General features: G+C 42.0%; 1 protein-coding gene across 1 annotated transcript in view; it reads right to left on the bottom strand.

The window, feature by feature from the left end:
* LOC129705892 (astacin-like metalloendopeptidase) overlaps positions 1-19,733 on the bottom strand; it is a 99,990-nt gene that overhangs the window by 17,713 nt on the left and 62,544 nt on the right. Inside the window, exon 10 of the mRNA XM_055649786.1 lies at positions 1,736-1,857. Coding sequence (XP_055505761.1) covers positions 1,736-1,857 — 122 coding nt within the window. The remainder of the gene's footprint in view (positions 1-1,735; positions 1,858-19,733) is intronic.

Below are 19,733 nucleotides of genomic sequence, written 5' to 3'. Positions count from 1 at the left end.
AGTAATTTCCTTTCAGCTTTAGATTTGTTTTGTGTTCCGGTTTTCCCCCTGTTTATGACTCATTATTTTTTTTAAATGGCTTTGCACCCGAGTAAATCATTAATGCAGATTACAAAGAGTTGAGGCAACAATATTGCTCCCTATGGCAATCTAGTTACAATTTACCAATTGAAAATGATCTTACTATGAAACTGTTTAGCTGACCTGCAATCTAAACCAGAATACCATGAGCTCTTGTGTAGGCTCCTATTTTGTAGCATTTTATTGAATATCTAGAATTTCAGTACACTCATTTACAGGTTCCCCTATCTATCCTGAAGCTTGTATCCTAAAAGAATGCGAATATCTGAAATATTTCCTTTTATAAATACCCATTGCCTCTGCATGATTGTATTATTTTTAAATGTAATTCAAGTTCACATTTATTGTCACATGCACCAATTGGTACAGTGAAATTTGCCATACGAATAAAAAGAACATAATACACAATTGAATTTAACATAAACATTCATACTTTAACTGCCATTATTTCCTCGGTTTATGTTTCAAATCTAATTTTCCTCATTGTACTGAATATGAAATTCATATTATCATGATCACTCTTCCCTCGTAGATCCTTAATCATAAGACCAAATGTGTGTTGAGACAAGACTTGTAACTTAGTATTTTTGCCATTTTTATGCGCTGCTTCAATTTGCAATTACACACTTGCTTTGGAACATTCTATCAGTTTGGCTTTCATTGTTTCGTTCTCCTATTATTAGGATTTCCCATCTCCAGAACTCCCCTTAACACCTGTGCCTGCACCTATAATTTAGTTTAAAGCCCTATGAATAACCTTAATTATTTGACCAGATTGTCAGAATCTTTTTTTTTTTTCATTTTTCTTTATCTAAAATATATGGTAGATGACTACTCCTGACTAAAGGTTGGCTTTATGCTCAGCAAAAGTGTCATTTCAGGATTGGTTGAATGGTACTTGATAACCAGTCAGTTTCAGACTATCAACCACTGCTATTGTCTGGTTTTAACTTATCAGATTCCCTTTCTCCAGTGTTGTCCCACATCCATCACCAAATCTTACAGAGCACATATCATAGACACTCACCATCACCTCCTGGGAGGAACAATGCATAGCTCCTATTTCTAAATGCCTCACCACTTCACACCCATCTTATGCAGTAGAAAATTCACCTTATGTCAACAAAATAGTATTTTATATTATCTTCAATCTCCAACAGATTGTTTTTCTCACTTTATTTTGAAAAACGTGGAAGAAAATCTTTCCACTTTCTCCCATGTGAACTGTGTAAAGGTGATTAACTTTTAATTCCATTTTGCAGCTTTTGTGATAATTTATAATGCATACAAATTTAATTCAAACAGTTATGTTTCAATAAGTTTGTGCTGCAACTTTCTTGTGATTAACTTCCCTTTAGGTTGAAGGTAGATACAAATGCTGGGGAAACTCAGCGGGTGAGGCAGCATCTATGGAGCGAAGGAATAGGTGACATTTTGGGTCGAGACCCTTCTTCAATTCCTTTAGGTTGTGTTCTTACGCAAAGTAAAATACTTGCATGGTTTTGAATTCTAATTTGAGTAAACCGATATTGTAAACTAGCTTCAGGTCATATCTGACTTTGTAGATACTTATAGTTTATTATGCGGAAGTTAAATTACTAATAACCATGAAGAGCATGTACTCCAATGAGAATACCATGTACTTTACACGTACCACAATTATACAATTTGTTAATCTTATAAGCATCCAGCGTGGTAAGTCCTCGAATTTGTCCAATTCTGGCATTTGGATCCACTGGTTCTAGAGTAGGAAACCTATTTTTAGAAAAAGCATATCTGCAATAAAAAAAGAATCTGATTATTTAAGTATCTTTCCATTCAGTTTGGAATGGAGGAAGAAAGGTTAGAGTATTTTCTAATATTGGGAGACTACTGGAAACAATAACAGCATAAAAATATTTGGGAACCAAGTGTAATGAAATACATGATTTAACTTGGTGAAAGCTGTGATACTTATTAGTGAGCTTTGTATTTCACCTTTGGCAGATCCCGATGAAGAATTAGCGTTATTACAAGACCTACCAACAGTGGCGCTCCAGACCTGCCTGCTCCCAGCTGCCTGCTGCCTGTGCGTGCGATTCTGGGGGGGGGGGGGGGGGGGGGGGGGGGGGCGGGTGGGATTAAAATACAGGTTTGTATTAGTTGTCGGAGAGAGATTTCCTCGGGCTGCTAGTTGATGAAGAAAAATCGTTCGCGCTTCCGTTCCCGTTTTTTAAAATTTGTTGGACGATTCAATCGCTGGATTGAAGTTAAACGCGACTTCTAACGCCTTCAACGTCACAGATCGCAAGTGAAGGACAAAACAAAAGGTATGTCATTTATTTAACATATTATCTTGCTTTTTGGTGTGACTTTATTTTTATCTTATGATGCGAAAAATGTTATTTAGGCCCCCATACGAATCGGTCATGTCTTGCCTGCCGATATGGGCTTAAAATCTATGACAACGGCAACATTCCAATCGATCACATTCCAGATCCACTCTCAAGATAATCAAATTCATTATTTTTTTGCACAATCATGTCATAAGAACATCTAAATCATCTATATTTTGTGTTCTTGTCTATCCATGATCAATATTTTCATACTAAATATTCACAGTACAGTTTTAGACAGATGCATTGTGCAAAATAATAATGATCTTGATTATCTTGAGAGTGGATGTTTCTGGATTAATTTATGGGAATTAAACATTAAATTCCTTCCATTTGGCATATAAATTCATGACAAAATGAGATTTAAAAATCATGTTATATTGTGAATTCTTGTGTGAACGGGATCAGTTTGTTATTTGGATACTTGGCTATTTAAAAATTTTAGCCTATTCTTAAGAAATGGATATAGGTTTAGATCTAGTAATTGAATTTAGATGAATTGAATTGATTAGATGAATTTAATGAATGATGAATATGAATTTTTTGTTGGGTATTCACTATTTGTTTTAGCATTTAACTTTATAATTTCCACCTTTTTCTTTTAAACTGCAAATAATAACTTGTTTCTGTTAATGCTGTTCAATGTTTATTTTTTTCTTTACATTTTAAACAGATGTCTCCGAAGAAGAAATGCAAAATTGTCAATCCAAATGCCCAGCAAAAGAGACTGATTTAGACAGCATTCGCAGAGATTATCTGAATATGTACTACTCCAAATGTGATGATCTACAGGACATTCTTAATGGGAAAGTAGTGGGCAGAAAGGCGTCATGCGTGGTTTGAAGAGCAAAAACATGCCAAAATTGAAAGGTTGAGGCAAAACTAGGTGTACAGAGTTTCTTAATGGTTACAATCTGAGGATTGTAATGATGCTACTGATTATGATATGCCAATGTACCAGCTAGCAACTGATCTTCTCCATAAAGACTTGGTCTTTTGCTAGAAATTGTAATTTATTTACCTGTCTGTTACGGACTTACAGCATATAATACAATGATATTAAAGTTCCAATCTTGAGAATATCATATTTTTTAATTTTCAAAGCAGTTTGGGTGTTTATTACTATTTCCGTCTGTACGGTCAATTTTGTAATTAGCTACAATTAGGTAACCAACTAATTATATGCTTTAATTTCAGGTCATCCAAGTAAGATGTTTCATATTTGTTTCAGAATGCTTCAATCTATAATAACTGAAATTTTCATTCAGTTCTCTTAATTTTTAAGAAAGTTATGGGCTTTTATGTCAATTGACTGTTCTCGATCACAGCTTTTGTGTTAAGTCAATGGAAAAGCAATAGGGAACAAGGTGCTCATTTCCGAGTATGAAAATGACCATAACCTTTTTAATACTGATGATATGAAAGTGGATTAGGTATCAAATTAAAGTTCTTTTTATGCTTTATCTGATGGGATAAATTACAGGCATGATTTTTAAAATCTCAAAATTTTGTAACATTCCTAGAAGAAGCAAATAAAAGTCTAAACTTTTAGAACATGGACAAGTACATTACAGGAACAGGCACTTCAGTCCACAATGTCTGCCAAGGTCAACTAATTTCACCAACCTGCTGATGATCCATATCAATTCAATCCCTAAATATTTATGTGCCTATCTGAAAGCATTTTAAACACTATCGAATTTACTTTCACTGCCACCTCTGGCAGCGCGTTCCAGGCACCTACCATTCTGTGTAAAAAAAACTTGACCCGCACATCTCTTTTAAACTTTGCACCTTTCACCTTAAAGCATCTATTATTTGACAGTTCACCCAAGGAAAAAGGTTCTGACTGTCTATGCTATCTATCCCTCTCATAATTGAGCATACTTCTATCAGGTTTTTCCTCAACCTTTGGTGTTCCAGGGAAAATAATCCAAGTCTAACCAACCGCTCCTTAAATCTAATACCATCTAATCGAGGCAGCATTCTGGTAAACCTCTTCTGCACCCTGTCTAAATCTTTCAAATCCTTCCAGAAATGGGGCAACCAGAACTGCATGCAATACTACAAAAACAGCTAAGCAAATTTCCCACAAAACTGTGTCATAAGTCTAGTTAGTATAAGTATTTATTCATAAGTGTATTCAATATTGTATTTAGATTATTATCTAAATGGTGTCAAGTTGGGAAAAGGGGAAGTACAATGGGATCAGGGGGGTCCTTGTTCATCAGTCAATGAAAGTAAGCATGCAGGTACAGCAGGCAGTGAAGCAAGCACATGGCATGTTGGCCTTCATAACAAGAGGAGTTGAGTATAGGAGGAAAGATGTCCTTCTGCAGTTGCACAGGGCCCTAGTAAGACCACACCTGGAGTATTGTGTGCAGTTTTGGTCCCCAAATTTGAGGAAGGACATTCTTGCTATTGAGGGAGTGCAGCATAAGTTCACAAGGTTAATTCCAGGGATGGCGGGACTGCCATATGCTGAGCGAATGGAGAGGTTGGGCTAGTATACTCAGGAGAAGAGGCAACCGCCGCACAGGCTGAGGCGAAGGTATCGGGCACTAAGGGTGTGTCCGGGGATGGGATGGGGATGGTGTCTCCATCTGCAGTGAGCAGGTGGAAGGGGACCTCTTGGACAATGAATCGATGGATGTTCTCGCTCCCCCCGACACCACTTCACTCATTCCAGTGGAGGAAATCCGTAAGTTCATCCAGGCCAACGAAGGAGCCCAACATCGGTCCAGACTGGCCTCCCACCAGTGACCAAACATACACGGGCACACCAGCTCGCTGAACCACATCCTCAGAAGGAGGGGGAGGGGTAAGGAGGTGAAGGGGCATGAACGGCGTCAGCTCAGGTCCTTCTTGGACGACCTGGAAAAGGACGCCAAGACCAAGAGCAGCATGGTTCCTGTTGAGGGTAGAGGGACCAGTAGAGCGTCCTTTGTAGTCAGGGTCCAGAGGGGAAGGAGCACTGCCACTCAACCTAGGGTCCGCAAGGGGAGGAGTGACTCTGTTGTCAGTGACTGAAGGACTGGTGACGGGATCTAGGGAGTAGGCAGGGCTGAAGGTGTCCTGGGTGGGTTGCTCCTAGACCTGGCCAAGCTGGCCATCCGCGAGTCACAGCGCAAGGCAGAAGAGGGCTTTGCCCGAACCAGATGCTTGCCCCTTATCCGGGGTTGTATAGTAGGTATTAGAATGTTTGTAAAATAGTTGTTTGATGATTTTGTAACATGGTGGTGGGTATGTCACCACGGTTTGGGTTTTTTTTTGTTTTGGAATTTAAATAAATTATTTTTGATACAAAAAAAAACTGGTTACCAAGCTCATGGAACTGGGTCTCTGCGCAACCCTATGTAATTGGATGCTCGATTTCCTCATGCACAGACCACAGTCAGTTCGAATTGGCAGAAATTCTTCATCCTCAGTAACAATCAGTACGGGAACACCTCAAGGCTACGTGCTCATCCCCCCTGCTTTATTCACTCTATACCCATAATTGTGTAGCCGAGCATAGTGCGACCTCCATCATCAAGTCGATGACACCACTGTTATTAGACGAATCACAGATAGTGATGTCATAGTAGAGAAGTAAGATTGACCGATTGACCAAATGGTGCCAGCACAACAATCTGGCTCTCAACATCAGTAAAACCAAGGAACTGATTGTGGATTTTGGTAGGGGAAGAATGAGGACCCATAATCCTGTTTACATCCTGGTGAAGAGGGTCAAAATTCCTGGGTGTGCATATTTCCAAAGATCTTTCCTGGACCCAGCACACTGATGCAATTATAAAGAAGGCACAACAGCGACTACTTCCTGAGAAGATTACGAAGATTCGGCATGTCAAAGAGGATTCTCCTGTATTTCTACAGGTGCACAGTAGAGAGCATTCTGACTGGTTTCATCGTGGCCTGGTTTGGCAACTTGAACGTCCAGGAGCAGAAAAGACTGCAAAAAGTTGTGACCACTGCCCAGTCCATCACCGGCTTTTACCTCCCCACCATGAAAGGAATCTATCGAAGTCGCCGCCTCAAAAAGACAGCCAACATCATCAAAGGCCTACACCATCCTGGCTACACACTCATTTCACCATTGCCATCGGGAAGAAGGTACAGGAGCCTGAAAACTGTAACGTTCAGGTTCAGGAACTGATTCTTCCCTACAGCCATCAGGCTATTAAACACAACAAGAAATAAGCTCTGAACTGCAACAGCCATCAGGCTATTAAACACAACAAGAAATAAGCTCTGAACTGCAACAGAATATCATTATTATTGCACTATATTTGTTATTATGTGCATGTGTATATGCACACTGAACTTTTTTTTCTTCTCCCGTTATGTATTATATTTACATATTCTGTTGTGCTGCAGCAAGCAAGAATTTCATTGTCCTATCTGGGACATATTGAAAGAGCTAATAGTCAAATCTAAAATGGAGTAGTTCTTCTACAATAGCATGGTCGAGTAGAAAAAAAGAATGGTTTGGTGCCAAGTCTGAATGACATTGCAAATTATATGGAACACAATATGAAGGACAGGTTGTCTTTTCAATAAAGAAATTAAGATGGAATCCTGCAGTAATAACATGTGTTCTTTTCAAGGCCATAAAGAAGCCAAGATTGAAAAAATTGCTGACGCTCCAGAGATAAGTAATAACTTGTTATTCGTTGAGCTTGATTTTGACCCAGCTTTCCTATATTCTGAAAGGCTGCAGAATCTTTCAGTTATGCCATATTCAGACTTGGTAGGAGTGTTTTACTGATAAGAAAAATGTATAATTGTGCTAACTTTTCTTTGTTCTGTGAGTGGAGCCCGAGAAGCATTGAACAACATTTGTAGATCTTTGCCACTCCCGTCTGACGAATCGATTAAATATTGCTATGGTTTACCTTTAACAGTTTTTGTTGCTATCTGCTTTTTAAGAAACGAACTTTGACAATATGACAATAAAACACTCCTGACTCTTGACTTACTGTTATAAAGATAGAAGCATGTGAAACAGGACAGGCTGAGCTGAAGAGTGTGATGAACACGAAATAGCGCCTGAAAGCAAATTCTGTGCTGTCAAGCGAGCAAAATAATTCAAGGTAAATTCAGGAAGAGGTATAAATTAAAATGAAGTAGGCTAGTGAGACATATAATCAGTATGGAACAGTGTTGAGAAAACTCTCCGAATAATGCGTTTCATGCAATTGTGTTGCAATATTCAGAGGCAGACTTGTGTTTGGAATTGCAGACTCAAGGGTAATACAATGATCATGGGGGGGCGGGGGGAGGATGGCTTTGATTTTCATGTTTTAAGGCTGTTTTAATATTGTGTAGAAGAAGGGTTAGTTGACGATTTGGTTGCTGAAGTGCCTTTGGAACAATGTGAATTGCTATGTTTGTTGGGAAATTACATTGAATGACCAGACAGTAAACAAGCAATGGCTAACTTTTAAAGAATTAATAGATAGTTTACAAATAATACTATGGCAAAAAAGGGGAAATAATCCAAGAGAGCATAAGATCCAAGGAGAACTTTTATAATCCTACCAAAAAAAAGCAATGTCTGAGCATTGGGAACAATTTAGATTTCATTGTAGGGGGACAAAGTAATTGACAAACAAAGGAGAAATAGAATCAATTAATAAATAACAAGAAAATAAACTGCAAAATCTCAATGGATAGGTAAAAAGCAAAAGAGTAATTGAAATTAAAATGGGTCTTTTACATTGATTTAGGAGAAATTATAAATTATATGGAAATAGAGAAATTATTTTGTATTTATCTATATGGAAGAACACAAAATAAACCATCTACACAAATAGCAAAGACTACAATCCAAAGTAATGAGAAGCTTAAAGAAATTGGTATTGGCAAAAAAAGGGCATCTGTGGAAACAAATCTCCAGGACTTTATGAACTACATTCCATGGTTTTGAAAAAAGTAGCAGTGAAAACATCTTCCAAAATTCCATAGATTCAAGAAGTTTCCAGATTGCAAGAGTAGCGAATGTAATTAAAATGTTTGAGAGAAAAACAGGGTACTATAGATCAGTTACAGATCATCAATTGAAAATAGCTGAAATCGATTATTAAAGTGGCCACATGGTATTTGGAAATTAGTAGGATTAGGCATAGTAAATGTGGATTTATTAAAAACTGAGATAGTATACAAGAGTTGCCAGGTTTTGGCACTATTTTCAACTCTAAGTTGTTATAAGGATAGAGTTCTTAATCTGCTTAATAAAGATATGTTGTCCTGGTAGCATTGCAGGGTCAGCTTGGCCAAGCAAAGCCGCTGGTGTCCCTCCACTGCTGCTGCGTCAGGTTGCGTCCGGTCTGCATGCTCAGTCTCTCAGGGGTGGTGCCCAATCCAGTCGAGCCCCAGTCTGCTGCAGGGCCCCCAGTGGCCAACTCCACCATCGCCTCAATCCAGATGTGCACATTGGCCAATGAACTGTTGACCCTTGCCTCACAGAGTGGAAAGCTTCAGCATGTGGTTTCTAACCGGTGAGGGCCCAGTTTCAGAGTCAACTATTCCTAGAAGCTGGGAAATGGAATCTCTTGTTGGGTCAAGGTAATCATCCCTTGCCCAAGCACTTTTCCCTTGGGATACAATGTCTGAACTCCAGTGAAATGCTACTGACACTATTTGATTCTGGCAACATTCGGTTTAATGGTACTTTTCTGCAAAGAAACCGTTTAAGAAAGTAAAGCGAACAATCCATTGGCGCACTATTAGAATCAGATCATCCAATCCCTGCACTATACCACATTCACAGAGTCATAGAGCGTGGAAATGGGCCCTTCGGATCAACTCTCCCATGCCCCCACACAACCCCTCTACCGCACACATCACACCTCCCCCCACATCCCCCCCCCCCCTTCCGGCACACTCCCCACGCCCCCTCCTCCCCCCCACACCCCCTCACCCACACACCTTCGCTCCCCCACATAACCCCCCCCCCCCCATACCCCCCCCCCCCCCCCCACCAGCCCCCGACAGGCCCCGCCTGAAACCGTCCCCCTCACCTGGCCGCAGGACGCTTCCCGCCTGAAGCCGTCGCCGGCTACAGAACGATCCCGCCGTTGCGTTGTGGGAACAGGCAAGTGGTGGAATATTGCATTGTGGAATGGGTTGTGTTGGAGACCACGCCTCCCGTGTAACTGGGACCAAATGGGTCTCACTTAGTCTAGTACATAACTAAAACTTTGATCATGTTATCTTCCGGTTTGCACGGTTTTTCTATTTGCGCAAAAACAGTACGCGATAGCGCTACGATTTGTCGCCAGCTCACTCACCGGTCTCCTGTGCTGCGAGTGCACCAAGTTTAATTTCGATCTGTGGCATAAAGTAACAGTTAGCGATGTTTGAAAATCTTAAAAACAGCGCGGGGATGCAGAAATGAGCCGCGTCTGCGCAGTTGGGGGCTATGGGTGGAATATTGCATTGGTGGAATGCGTTGTGTTGGGGGGACGGGTGAATGGTGGAATATTGCATTGGGGGAATGGGACACAACAGGTCAAACTTGGTCTAGTCCGTCTATACATAACTAAAACTCTGATCCGGTTTGGTTTGTTCCGATCGATTAAAAGTCGTCAAAGTTAGGGAGGTTTAAAAATCTTAACGCCCGTGCGCAAATTGATCTCTTCTGCCTTCCAGCGCAGCGTGGATTAATCTCTTCCCCGTCACTCCCCGGGACAGTCCGCTCCTTCCTGTGCCATCGCGTCTTTAGTAGAGCTGAAGTTGGCCGGCAGATGTTTTCAACCGGACTTTCAGAGGACCCGAAACAGCCCCGCCCCAAGCAGCAACCCTGCAGTCCGGCAATGTGGCCAAATGAAAAGCGGAGTCTTATCCCGGCGGAAGAGGGCACCAGCGCCCGCTGTGAGTCCCAAACGCACCGCTATCGCAACGCCCCGCAGCTCCACCCCTTTCCCCTCTGGTCCCCCTCACTGGCCCCATGATTCACACCTCTACCCCAAGGCTCTTTCTCCATCTTTTCTTCAAGCTCTCCCTCACCACCCCCCCCCCCCCCCCCGCCCACACGCCGGCGGGGTCGTAGCTGTTGGCGCTTCCGGGCCGAACCAAGGCCTGGCTCTGAGGGTGCCGATGGCTGATTCTCCTCCAGGGCACGCAAGAATGTAGAGGAGCAGCAACCTAGAGATTCTGGGAAGGGAGAGTGGGGGAGGAGAGGGGATAGAGGGAGAGGAGGGGAGTAGGGAGGGGAGAGAAGTTATGGAGGGAGAGAGGAAGTGACTGAGGGTAGCGGAAAGGAGAGGAAGAGAGAGATGAGGGAGGGATTGGGGAGGGGTGGGGAGGGGAATTACGAGGGAGGGTAGAGGAGGGGGTGGGAGTGCTAGGGATGAAGGGAAATGAGCTGTGCCTGTGCAGTTGGGGGCTAAGGGTGAGTGGTGGAATATTGCATTGTGGGACGAAGCCTCCTGTGTGACAGGGACCCACTTAGTCTAGTACATAACTAAAACTCTCATCTTGTTATCTTCCGGTTAGCGTTGTTTTTACATTTGCGCAAAAATAGTACAACACAGTGCTACAATTGTTTGCCACCTTACTCACCATTCTCCTGTGCTGCAAATGCACCCAGTTTTGTTCCAATCAGTGGCATATTTTAAAAGTTATTAAGGTTTAAAAATCTTAAAAACAGCGCATGCGCAGATTGGTCTCCTCTCCTGTCAGTCAAAGCTGGGACGGGAAATCCCATTCCTGCACCATCGCCACAGTGATTGGCTGCGTTTGCTGTCTGTCAACGGCATCTACCCGCCTCTGCCGGCGCGCAGCCATAGCTGCTGGGCTCCGGTACCACGTCTGGCTCTGAGGGCGCTGACTGCTGATGCTGTCCCACGGTACATAAGAAGGGAGAGAAGCGACAACCACGAGATTCTGGGGAGGTGAGGAGGGAAAGTGGTCCCGGCGGAAGAGGGCACAAATGGAGGAGGGAGGATAGAGGGACAGGAGGGGGTTATGGAGGGTAGAGGAGTTATGGAGGGAGGTAGGGAGTGAGTGACTATGGGTACGGGAAAGGGGAGGTGAGGGAGGAATTGGGGAGGGTAGGATGAGAGTGGAAATGAGGTGAGGAGGAAGAGTGGCAGAGGAGTGGGAATAGTGGGGGATTGGGGGAGATGGGGAGTGAGGAATAGAGGGAGGGGGGCAGTGGGGGTGATTAGGGATACTGGGGGGCTAGGGGGAGATGAGTGTGGAGGTGGGGGATAGTCAGACAGGAGGGGGTAGGGAGAGGAGTTATGGAGGGGGGGAGTGACTGAGGGTAGGGGAAAGGAGAGGTGATGGAGGGATTGGGGGAGGGGAGGAGAAGGGAAAGTAGGTGAAGTGGAAGGGGACAGAGTGCTGGGGATGAGGGGAAATGAGCTGCGCCTGAGCAGTTGGTGGCGATGGATGAGTGGTGGAATATTGCATTGGGGCAATGGGTTGCGTTGGAGAAACATAGAAATTAGGTGCAGGAGTAGGCCATTCGGCCCTTCGAGCCTGCACCGCCATTCAATATGATCATGGCTGATCATCCAACTCAGTATCCTGTACCTGCCTTCTCTCCATACCCCCTGATCCCTTTAGCCACAAGGGCCACATCTAACTTCCTCTTAAATATAGCCAATGAACTGGCTTCAACTACCTTCTGCAGGAGAAAATTCCAGAGATTCACCACTCTCTGTGTGAAAAAAGTTTTCCTCATCTCGGTCCTAAAAGAGGGGTTATAAAGGGGTTATAAAAGGAGAGGGGTTATAAAGGGAGTGGGGGTGGGGAGGAGGAGAGTGGAAAGAAGAGGGAGGGTGAAAAGGGAGTGCTGGGGAATGAGGGGGGATGGAGGAGGATACAGGTAGGAAGAGGGATGGTGAGGCGCAGTTGGGGGAGGGGTGCCTTGACTCACCTCACAATGGGGATCTCTGGTGTCACAGCAGGAACCGGTCAGCCACGCCTGCACAATTAGGGGCTATGGGTGAGTGGTGGAATATTGCGTTGGGGACAGGGCCCAACAGGTCCCATTGGTCTAGTATACCTCTAAACCTATTCTGTGAATGTACCTGTCCAAATGTTTTTTGAATGTTGTGATAGTACCTGTCTCAACTACTTACTCTGGCAGCTTATTCCATATACCTATCATCCTTTGTGTAAAAGTTACCCCTCAGGTTCCTATTAAATCTCTCCCCCCCTCACCTTAAACCTATGTCCTCAGGTTCGTGATTCACATACCCTATCTGTTCCTCTCATGATGTTATAAACCTCTATAAAATCATCCCTCATCCTCCTGTGCTCCAAGGAATAAAGTCTGAAGCTTGCACTAAGCTTGAATATTGGAACCAATTGTCTTGTGCTTTCCAATCCTGGATGTAGACAGCAAGGTCTAGTGAGGCCTTAGTAATATAACCCTACATTCTGGCTTTGATTTACTCCAGTTACTCTGGGCTCTGGGTAATAATTGGGCTGGAGTTAGTATTCTTTACTTTGCTTTCATCACCGGCAATTATAGTAGCATGGGGCACGTTGAAACCATAAATCTAGAACAATATGCACGGTTTACTTGGCAAGAGTGATCCCTACCGTTGCAAGTGATTTGGAGATGGTGTAGTAGCCATTTAGCTTAACTCAGTAACTCACTTATAATTATAACCAGTTACCTCTAAATTTAAGGTACACAAAAATGCTGGAGAAACTCAGCGGGTGCAGCAGCATCTATGGAGCGAAGGAAATAGGCAACGTTTCGGGCCGAAACCCTTCTTCAGAAGAATTTAATCTCCTTGTAATTATGTGGATGGGATTTATTGCGTAGTCGGAGGCGTGTTTGAAGCTGGGATTCTCGTGCAGACACGCTGGTAGTTTTTAGTTTAGTTGGAGTTAGGGCCCTCTTTATTCAACATCTCCATGCTCCCACTAGGGCAAATTATGCGAAATAATAATATTGACCACCACTGCTATGCCGATGACACCCAAATCTATGTAGCGCTATCACCAAATGACTATCGCCCCATAGATCTGCTGTGCCAGTGCATTGAGCAAGTCAAGGACTGAATGTGCCAAAATTTCCTCCAACTAAATAAGGGCAAAACGGAGATAATTGTTTTTGGTGCTAAAAAAGAAAGGCTTAAAGTAACCTAACACCTTCACTCTCTGTCCCTGAAAACTTCAAACAAAGCCAGAAATCTTGGGGTTATTGTGGATTCAGATTTACATTTAGACAGTCACATCAAATCAAAATCTGCCTACTATCACCTCAAAAACGTAGCAAGATTAAGAGGACTCATGTCAGCTCAAGACTTAGAAAATCTTGTACATGCCTTTATTACTAGTAGGCTCGATTATTGTAACGGTCTCCTTGCAGGTCTTCTGAAAAAAACTGTCAGGCAGCTACAGCTTGTTCAGAACGCTGTTGCTAGAGTTCTAACAAAGACCAAAAAATTTGAACACATTTCGCCAATTCTTAAATCCTTACATTGGCTCCCTGTATGTCAGAGAATTGATTTCAAAATCCTGCTGCTCACCTATAAATCACTACATGGTATAGGACCAAAGTATATCACTGACATGCTTCCACTATATAAGCCTTCTAGACCGCTAAGATCTTCTGAAACCAATCTGTTAGTGATTCCCAGAGTAAATACAAAACATGGGAAAGCAGGATTTAGCTACGATGCAACAAATAGCTGGAATAAACTTCCTGAAGATTTAAGACTTGCCTCAACTTTGACCACTTTTAAAATAAGACTGAAAACTTTTATGTTTACTTTAGATTTCAGCTAAATCTTAACTATATTGCACTTTTAACTTTTGCACCTTTTATAATGCATTTTTAATTTTGCTTTTCTTTTCTTTTAATTCTTCTATTTTATTTCATTTTATTATTTCATTTTATTGTATGACATGTTTTTATGTGATGCACTTTGAGTCTGCCTCGTGTATGAAATGTGCTATATAAATAAAGTTGCCTTGCCTTGCTTTGCCTTGGATGAAGCATGGGGGAGGTCAGAGCTTTCGACCATGCATGAGTTTGAACATGCACGGGTTCCACCATGCACGAGTTTGACTACGAGTAAGATCAAAATGTACTTAAACAAGAAGAAGTTTGGATGAATATCTTACTGTTTTTACTATGACGATAAAGAAACTATTAATTAAGAGACAGTATTTTGAAGGATTGTCTTTCGACGGCATTGAATGTCTTATGGAGAGCTCGTGGATGAATGTTGATTCTTATCTCCTTACCCCTGTCTTCAAACATAGTGGCTAAAGGAAAGATTCCTTGAATGATATAATAATTTGTCACTACATCGAAAGCTACCTTACAGCCAGGAGGTAGAAGAATTGGTCCCATAGAAGAGGGACCGAAGATTGCGCTGAATCTCTGAAAGAAATTACTGCCAGAAGACTGGTTCAGAAGAAGAGGAACTAAAGAAAATAGATCTCAGCAAGAGATTTAGAACCAACCTGTCCGGTAGGTTAATGCACAGCCACGTGACTTATCTGAAGATTGAAAACGTCACTGATAGAGAACGTGAGTGGAACAGCTACTGTATTATGCTGTATATTTGAAATCTGGAACCCTTTAATTGGAACAGCTTCTTAACGAGATGCTGTGGAAGCTCGACAAATGTCCTTTTAAAAGTAAAATTACAGGCTCTGATAAAGAGGCTGGAGAAGTATTAGAAGCAAGTTCTGCTAAGTTTTGGAAGGGAGCCAAGGGCGAGTGAAACTGAAATCCATGTGCTGGCCTTGGTTTGTTTTGAAGTCGAGATAAGATATATTCTTTCTGAACTGAAGTCATTTCTACTCTTCGAAAATATTTGGATGATTTCTGAAAGTCCAGATTTGTTTTGAATTCTTATCGGGTATTTACAGAGCACAGTGCAGAATGTTTATCAATAGTGACTGAGGCAAACTGAAGATGTCCTATTTGTCCAAATAGCAGATATGGCAATCTGCCAAGACCTGCTTAAATCCATGGAGCAAGATGGAGCAGGTGAATCAGAGGAGAGTTAAGGTGGTGGAAAGAAGCCATGATATCCGAAGAGCCAAGTTAAGCTCACAGTAAAGGCCCGAGTTGCATTTCTAACAGAAACCCAGAAGGAGAGAAACAAGTTATGGAAGAAGATGGTGAAATTATTGAAGAAACTAATGGAATGTGAAGAAAGTACAATCTAATCTGGGGCAACTATTCAGCCTCGGTGAAGAGGTTGGAGATAAACAAAAAGCACTGCTGGATTTACAGCTGCCTCAGGAAGAACTCGAAAACCACATGCAGTGGTTCGAAGAAAAGGTGAAGTTATTTGATGATTCTATGGAAGATGTGAAGAGATGGTTAGCTGAAGTTGAACAAAGGACCGCGTGTGCTATAGCAGGAGATGCTACGCAACAACGTGTTGAAATCGTATAACTTATTTATGGTACAGTTGAAAGTGCGATGCAACAAGGTGCTGAAATGGAAGAGATTACACCACATGATAGTATCTCGAATGTATCTACACGAAGATCAAGAAATAAATCTGGTTCTATAGCCAGTTCAGGGTCAAAGGTCTCTGCTCGAATGGAAGTCAAAGCTGATCTAGTCGCTCTCCTAATACAAGCCTTGGAGAAGAAACATGAGATTGAGCGACAAGGACAACAGCTGAAAGGAGAGCTGAGGGAACAAGAAGAACAGCTGAAAGGAGGGATGAGGCGACAAGAAGGAGAGATGAGGCGACAAGAAGAAGAGATGAGGCGAGAAGAAGAACAGCTGAAAGGAGAGATGAGACAAGAAGAAGAGCTGAGGAAACAAAGAGAACAGCTGGAACTAGCCACAAAGTTGGCGGTTGTCAAATCTAAGAAAGAGATAATGGAAAGTGAGGGTTCAAGATGCGGCTCTAAAGCATCTGATGGGATGAGCTCTTATTTCAACAAAAAGAAACTGCTCAAAAGGAAACACCAGCTTAATCAAATCTGCAGCCATAGATTATCTGGCCTCGTGACTCAGAAATAGCACATAGCCAGTTGATGGGTGACAAAACTTCATCTCAGCAACTGGGTACTAGACCGAAGCAAATTACTTATGGGGCGTCTGTCGAAGCTTGGGACAAACCAGCAAATCAATACTCTTTTCTGAGGCCTAATACACAGGCTCAACCAAGCCAAGATTGGACGATGCCTGTTTATGATACGAAGAGGCTTAATCAGGGACAAACAACTAGTCATATGACTCATGACAAAACTTACTCAGACCAGTATTCTTTTTAGAGGCCTGTTTATCGTAATTCTGCGCCAAGCCAAGGATCTCAAGGTGAATTCTTTGAATTCGTGAGGAATAAAGCTGAAGTCAACAAGCTCATCATAGCTCAACAAAATCCCTTTTCCACCCTAGCACCAATACAAATTCCTAGATATGATGGTGATCCTTTGCGGTGTGAGGCTTTCATAATGGCGTTTCATGAAGGAGTCGAAATGAAAATTACTGATGAAAAAGAGCGCTTACGATTTCTGGTGCATTACGCAAGCGGACATGCTAAGTTGCTTGTAGAAAGTTGTCTAAATAGGCCTGGAAGTCAAGGCTATTGAGAGGCAAGAAGGTTACTTAAAGAACATTATGGTAACGAACAGAGGATTGCTAACGCATTCATGAAGAAGGCCTATGCTTGGAAAGATATCGTCAGAAGATGTGGACGCATTAAGTGAGTTCGCGATATTTATTTGAAGTTGTTGTCGCTCGATGAAAAATCTCGACAACATGGAGGAAATGAATGTTGTTAGTATAGACTTAGAGAAAAATGGAGAGATAAAGCAGGCCAGATAATGGAAAATAAGAATCAAGTAGCCATGTTACCAGTCCTGGTGGCTTTCTTAGAAAGGGAAGTACGGTTTATGTTAGATCCACACCACGAGAGTATTCAAGATCCTAAACCAATTGCAACTGTCAAAGGTCTTAAGGGGTTGGACAGGTTAGATGCAGGAAGATTGTTCCCGATGTTGGGGAAGTCCAGCACAAGGGGTCACAGTTTAAAGATAAAGGGGAAATCCTTTAGGACCGAGATGAGAAAAACATTTTTCACACAGAAAGTGGTGAATCTGTGGAACTCCCTGCCACAGAAGGTAGTTGAGGCCAGTTCATTGGCTATATTTAAGAGGGAGTTAGATATGGCCCTTGTGGCTAAAGGGATCAGGGGGTATGGAGAGAGGGCAGGTACAGGATACTGAGTTGGATGATTAGCCATGATCATATTGAATGGCGTTGCAGGCTCGAAGGGCCGAATGGCCTACTCCTGTACCTATTTTCTATGTTTCTATGTTCTACCTTTACTCAAACTAAAGGAAGATCAGGACCTAAGGGAGGCAGTTGTGCTACCGCTACAATACCTGTGGAATTGATAGGTGGAATGAAAGGAGATGTATCTACTATCAAGCAAATGTTATGTGATGAAGTTGATCACACCATAAGGTGGTGTGGAAGATTCAAAAAGAAGGAATATAAAGAAAAGATGGATTTCTTAAAGGAGAAGGGAATCTGTTTTGGATGTTTTATAAAAGAACACACGATAAAGACTGTGAAAGTCCTATAACTTGTGATAAGTGCAACCAAGATCATCCTGAAGGACTTCACATTGCAGAAGAAGCCAGAGCAAATAGATCAGAAGGAGAAGCCAGCTACTAGTGATGCTGTTACCTCACCTCAGATAACTGCCCATATTGGGGCGGGGGTAGAAACCTGTATCTTCTCTATCTTACCAGTTCAGGTAAGGAATAGCAAGACGAATACAGTGTTGCAAACATATGCATTTTTGGATCATGGAAGTTCGGCTACCTTTTGTACAGAAAGCTTGATGAGAAGGCTGGACATTACAGGAGAAAAGGCTAGAATCTGTTGTGTACCATGAATGAAGAGAAGGAGTATGTTAGTCATTACATTAGAAGTATGGAAATATCTAGTCTGGATGAAGACAATTTTATACCAATATTTGAGGGATTTACACATGAGACCACGCCTGTTTGTTATCAAAATATACCCAGACATGAAGACTTGAAACAATGGCCTTACTTGAAGGATGTCAAGATAACTAAAATAAATTCTGGTATCGATCTACTTATCGGAACGAATGCTTTGTAGGCGTTGGAACCTATATTGACCGTTTGTATCAGAAAAACACACTGACTACTTACGATTCTTATGGTGGCCTGAAGGGGATGCACAACCAGAACTTGTTGAATAAGGGATGAAGGTACATCTCTTTGGAGCAGTGAAATCACCAATTGTGCAAACTTTGCATTAAAGAAGACCACCGAGGACAAAAAGCTCACTTTCCAGAAGAAGTGATAACCACTGTGAAGAATAATTTCTATGTGGATGATTGCTGAAAATCCATGTCTACGGAGCAGGAAGAAATTGAAATGGTAAAACTCTGCAATAAAGGAGGATTTACGCTTTCCAAGTGGATCAGCAACAGTAGTGTTGTATTGGAAAGTATTCCACCAGATGATAGAGCCAAAGAGACCAGGGAGTTGGATTCGGACAAAGACAATTTGCCAATGGAAAGAGCATTGGGACTGCCCTGGTGCGTTGAAACAGATGTGTTCAAGTTCAGAATCTCGATTCAAGAGCGACCATGCACTAGAAGGGGTATTCTATCCGTGATTGGTTCTGTTTATGACCCTTTGGGATTTCTTGCACCATTTACACTGCCAGTCAAGTTGATTTTGCAGGATCTTTGTCAGGAAAAACTTGGATAGCATGAGAGTATAACACAAACTTCCTCTCACCGATGGACAGAATGGTTAGCAGATCTCAACAAGATCTCAGATTTCAAAGTGGACCGGTGCATGAAGCCTACAAGCTTTGGTAAGATCAGAAGTGCACAGCTGCATCATTTCTCAGATGCCAGTGAAGGGGCCCACGGTACTGTTTCATATCTAAGACTGGAAAATGATAACAAAGAAATAATGTTGCATTGTTAATGGGAAAGGCAGATTGGCACCATTGAAACAAATGACAATTCCCTGAATGGAACTTACTACCGCAGTCTTAGCTGTTAAAGTTGACATATTGCTGCAAAAGAAAATACAGCTTCAACTGGAAGAATCTATCTTCTGGACTGATTTACAGTGCTTAAATACTTCAACAATGAGAACAAACGTTTTTGACATTTGTAGCAAACAGAATCTCTTTTGTATTGGGAGTTACTAATGTTTCACAATGGAAATATATTAACACAAAATAAAATCCTGCCAATGAAGCTTCTAGAGGACTAACAGCAGACTGCTGACTTTAGCAATAAGAGATGGATCAATGGACCAGAGAAACAG

This window comes from Leucoraja erinacea, chromosome 18 (genome assembly GCF_028641065.1).
Source record: "Leucoraja erinacea ecotype New England chromosome 18, Leri_hhj_1, whole genome shotgun sequence".
Classification (NCBI taxonomy): Eukaryota; Metazoa; Chordata; class Chondrichthyes; order Rajiformes; family Rajidae; genus Leucoraja; species Leucoraja erinaceus.
This window is presented reverse-complemented; position numbering and strand designations above follow the sequence as displayed.